Below are 5,131 nucleotides of genomic sequence, written 5' to 3'. Positions count from 1 at the left end.
CTGCCCCAGACACTGCCAGTGAGCTCTATGACAACATTAAAAGTTGTTCGGCACCGAAGCCATGTACTCTTTCCCTTGGTAATTTAGCCTGTGATGTTTCCACCTTCACTTCTGCTAAATAGGAAGTGTATGTCAGAAAAGTCGAGTTGAGGATAGAGACGATAGATTAGGGGAGGGAGAGCCAGGGAGAGAATAAAAAGTAAAAAAGGATCCCTTTTTTTAAAAGGGAACAATCAGTTGAAGTACGAAAATCAAATTTATCTTCAGGAAATCATAAAGAGCTTTTAAACCCTCACTGCCTTTTGAAATATACTCTCTTTCTGAAAACTTGAAGAATTAATTTAAAAATATGTGGGAAATACATGAAAACTCAAGAATAAAAATATTCTCAGTATGAGTGACATAGAGTTAAGGAGAGGCAATGACAAAAGAAAAACTTCAAACTCTAATTTTAATCCTCATGTTGCTAAAGTCAAGTGATTAAAAGTGAAGAAAAAAACATTAATTTAATTTTCCTTTTTTTATTTCAATAAGTCATACAAAAGGTTGAAATATGCCGTTTTTTTTTTTTTTTTTTAGTTTAGCACCATTTATTAAGTGATCTCAGCTGTTGTTGTAGCTGCTGCGTGTCAGCCTGTTCTTAAAACATAAAATGCTCTTCCAATTCCTCTTGTCCAGGACAGAAGGATCTTCCAGGTAGCATGCCAACAGAACAAGAGACTCTCATGATGCCAGCTTCAATGATGGTGCCATCCAGAGAGGGAGAGGGTCATGGCACATTCAACCACGGCTTCCAGAGGTTTTGAAAAAGGAGCCTTTGGGGGCCTAAGCTGCCTGGCATTTTGATGCTGTCGGTGTGGGTTTTGTATTCCATAATGGTATTGGGAGGTCGGTTAAGCACTCGCCGAAGCCTATCCCGGATTCGGGCTGTGGTTGCTTGGTCACTGGCAGTCTTATTCCATATTGAAATAATGTCCTCCTGAAACCGGACAGAGACCACAGCCCCACAGATCTCCTCCCCAACCATGAACTGTTCCCCCAACATGGCCAGGATAAGATTCTCCCAGCAATGGGATGCCAAGCCCTTCCGGCAGCCGAATAATACACTTGCCACCATTTTTATTTGCATCATCCTCCCACATGGGTTTAATTCCTTCTTTGAAGAGATGGAAGTCACCATGACCTGTCAAGTCCCCAGGACGTACCATGTGGCTATCAAACCTCCAGAACTGCTCCACAGAAGCAAAGGTGCCAATCTGTTTGATATTCTGTTCATAGCTCTGTGAGCTGGTGGGATGGCCGGGGGTCCTTCTGGAGTACCAGAAAGTATAGTTGTACTGCAGGGGATGCTCTGCTGGTCCAGGGACAACAGCCTTCCCCTTACTGCTGCCCTGACTTTTGTCTTGTTCTGTTTTTTCCTTCTCACCAACTTTCTGTGTGCTGTTTTCTTCATTCTGATCATGGTCCCCACCGTCATCGTCTTTCAATGCATCGAACTTATTGTTCATCCTCTCACCGCCGCCGTCGCCATTGCCTCACGGAGTGACTTCCGCTCCGCCGGGCTGTGCCCTGTTTTTCTTAAATGTCACCAATTGCCCTGCTATCAGAAAACCATTATCTGCTGACCTAACATCTGAAGATGATAATCAATCTACCACCAATGCGATAAATTAGCTTTTATTAATCTAGACATGGGAGGCACGAACTGGTTATGGAATTGTTGCTGAACTTCAACCACTTATCAGAACCTGTCTTAATTAAGCCTAACATCAGGACTTAATTATTAATAATCTTTTGATAGAAAAACAAATCTAAAATCTCACAATAAAATCTGGAAAATTCAAAACACAGTCAAACCATTCCATAATAATCAGTGAAAATTTGACAATAAGTATCAAAACTAAAATCATTTTTAAAATTCTATTTATCCTCTGTTCCTTAAATCCCATCTCTACCCCAAATCCAGAAAAAGTATTTGTTTTTCTGTTCTTTCTCCATTTTCATAAAATAATAAGATTACATTAGATGACACATCTTTCCTTAAATATTTAATGTAATGTCTTTCAAATTCGCCTTTGAGGATAAATCTATTCTTCTTTGGATCTGAAGTGTATATTTTTCTGATGAATCACTGTAGCTTAAACTAAGTATTTAGCTGTTATATTTAAATATCTATAATTTCCTAAAGAAGTTCTAAAGAGCTCCTTTGGATATGATCTAATTTGACAACCACTTAGAAATTCATCACTATGATTTTTAACTCTCCTTCAATGAACAATAAAATAGTTCACTGGATTTATTGCTTTTGATTTTGCAAACCAAAAAGTCTGTCCTATTAAGCTTTATAATTTAAATAACTAATTTTCCAATAGTGTGCTAACTAGTATGGGTGATAAGTGTGCCAAAATCTCCGACTAATGTCTGATGCTAATGAGAAATTTCTTGACAATAGAATTGTTATTTAAATCTCAGTTACTAGCCTTCATGTGCAACAAGATAGATTAGCCATATGAAAAAAAAAGTCCTTAAGTATACAACAAAGAAATCAAAATGTTTCCTTCAGTGGGTTGCAGCTTTCTTTGTTTCTATTAGGAATAACTGATAATCAGGGCAGTGCCAGAAGAAGGGCTCAATTTTCAGGAAGTTGCACCTGTGATTTCAGCTGCTGTGGGTCAATGGCAGACACTCCAGCTGAAATTGCAGAAGCTATAAAACTGTTGACAGCAGAACTCAATTTTATTGCTTTCACATTCCAGAGTGAACATAACAGGAATAGGGTTTAACTGGTTGCATCCCAGCCTGTAGACTCTACTACTAGATAGAGCCATAATATTTTGATATTCCTTTTCATTTTTGTCATTAATTTTTATTTGAATAATAATAATTACCTTTTATTGAGGTCTTACTGTGTGTCAGACATCATCTAGAGGTTTTACATGTTATTTATGATTCATAGATGAATAAAGTGAAGCCGACAGGAGATAAACAATCTACCCAAATCCTCAAGCCCTTTCCCATCTACACGGCAATTTGAATTGGGCTGCTAAATAGGAAGTCACATTATATTATAATCCTTCTCCATATAAGATGGTCCTTGGACCAGCAACAAGGGCTGCACTTGGGAGCTTGTAAATCTCAGACACCACCCTAAACCTACTGGGTCAAATCTTCCTTTTAATATGTTTCTCATGTGAGTCATATGTATATTTAATTCACAAAGGACTACACAACATTCTGTTATTGAAAAAAATTCAAGAGACCCAATGGATATCCTTTATCTCTCCAGCAAATTAAAATCGGTGATTTACTTGTAAACATTTACAAAAACATTCCAGCATTCACACTTTCAGGTGTATAAGTAATGTAAAAATTAAAGAAAAGTGCTTGAGAGAAGCAGCATGTTGGAAAACATTGCTAGGAAATAAGGCATATCAGATCTGTCCTAGCCAAAATTCAAACGTGTTTCATGATGTAGTTTCCAAATCTCAGCAGCATGCATTTACCAGCAGAAATAATCATAGTAACTGTCAGATGTTTTAGTTGATAATCAACTAAATGTATTCACATTTGTTTATTGATCCATCCTTTCAACAAGTGTCTGCAGAATGCCTACAAGAGTGGGTCCCAAATTTCACCAGCATCAGAATCACCTGGAGGACTTGCTAAAACATGAATTGCTAGGCCCCACCCCCAGAGTTTCAGGTGCTGTACATTTCTAACAAGTACCCAGGTGATGCTGATGCTGCTAGTCCCAGACCTGCACTTTGAGAACCACTGACTTTGAAGATGTCAGGCATTAGACTAGATATTTGGATGGTTGTAATGATGAATGAGGCACTGTTTCTTTCTTCTAGAAACCTACACTTATGTTGAGCAGCTATAATGACTACACAAATATGTGTAAAGTACAGAGTGACGATCAAAAATGAGTGAGTGACAAAATAAATATGACCAGTATTCAAAAAAAAGATAAACTGACTTCCAGCTGAAAGGTTGAAGTGGAATTCAGAGAGGAGCTGATGTGCTTATAACAAACTGTGGGTAGAATTTGGATGACTAGAATTTGGGAGTGAAAGGCATTCTTGGGGTAAAGAATCATTGAGTATTTATTTATACTAAGATAGAGACTTATAAGACTATAAAACAGAATAGTTGATTGCTCCATCATAGTTTTTGAGAATGGGAAAGAAGGAAATAAGATTGGGAAAATATGCTACAGACAAATAGTGAAGGGTGAAACGAAGTGCACTGGACATTTATTATAAGACATGGCATGCTAATTAATAGTTAATGGAGTAGATGCATAATAATTTCTGTGGCTTACAAAGTTTAATGTAGAAACTCCTCTTGCCTAAATTCCTACAGCTAATCTGTGTCAGAGGTGGGATTCTAAACACTGGTCCTCCTGGCTCCAAAATTTTCTCTTTCTATTCTTCCATTTTCCAAATGTTTTAGGGGAAGGGGGGAAGAGAGGGATACAGTGGTAACTAAATGTAGCAAGTTCAAGGGCAGGATGGATAGAAATACTAGATAGGTAGATAGATGAGAAGAGACAGGAAACTAAGTGTGCTTGTAAACTGAAGGAGAAAGAAAAGGAAAAGATTAGGAGGGGAACTTGATGGTGAGTAGTATTCAAAAAGACAGGGAAAAAGATACATGACACAAGTGGCCGGCTGAGCTATGAAAGGAAGACAGCTTATGTTCCCACCATAATAGGAGGGAAGCAGAAGTGAGAAAGTGAAGACGCAGATCATCTTTACCATGTAACAGATACAGATGAAAAAGGTACACAGAAACTTCCAATAAGATTGTCTATCTGGAAGGGTGTCCTATTCTTCACAAAGTGCAACAGGAGGACATTTGGAAAGGATAAAGATGAAAATGTCAACATCACAAGATTGAGGAATTTAGAGAATTTAAAATAGAGATGTTTGCAATAGAAGAGGCCAATTGTGATTCACTTGCATTATTTTTTTTACTCCAAACAAGAAATTATGTTCCTATAATTCAGATACTGGTTTAAAATATCACCCTCTAAAATACTACATTCCATACTCACCAGCCCACCTCTCTGATTTCTATCACCCTGTTTTATCCCACTCTGTATTTGAGATTATCCTGTTAATTCACT

At 37.7% G+C, this 5,131-nt stretch overlaps 1 protein-coding gene across 1 annotated transcript; it reads right to left on the bottom strand.

Annotated features, from left to right (window-relative positions):
* Nucleotides 1-559: 559 nt before the first annotated feature.
* LOC113917572 (eukaryotic translation initiation factor 4E type 2-like) lies at nt 560-1,508 on the bottom strand. The gene is given in 3 exon segments (XM_035729080.1): nt 560-735; nt 843-1,090; nt 1,092-1,508. Coding segments are annotated over 3 exon segments (771 nt in total). The 3' UTR covers nt 560-629.
* Nucleotides 1,509-5,131: the final 3,623 nt, after the last annotated feature.

Source organism: Zalophus californianus, chromosome 1 (genome assembly GCF_009762305.2).
Source record: "Zalophus californianus isolate mZalCal1 chromosome 1, mZalCal1.pri.v2, whole genome shotgun sequence".
Classification (NCBI taxonomy): domain Eukaryota; kingdom Metazoa; phylum Chordata; class Mammalia; order Carnivora; family Otariidae; genus Zalophus; species Zalophus californianus.
The sequence above is the reverse complement of the archived record's forward strand: the minus strand, read 5'-3'. Positions and strand labels throughout refer to the sequence as shown.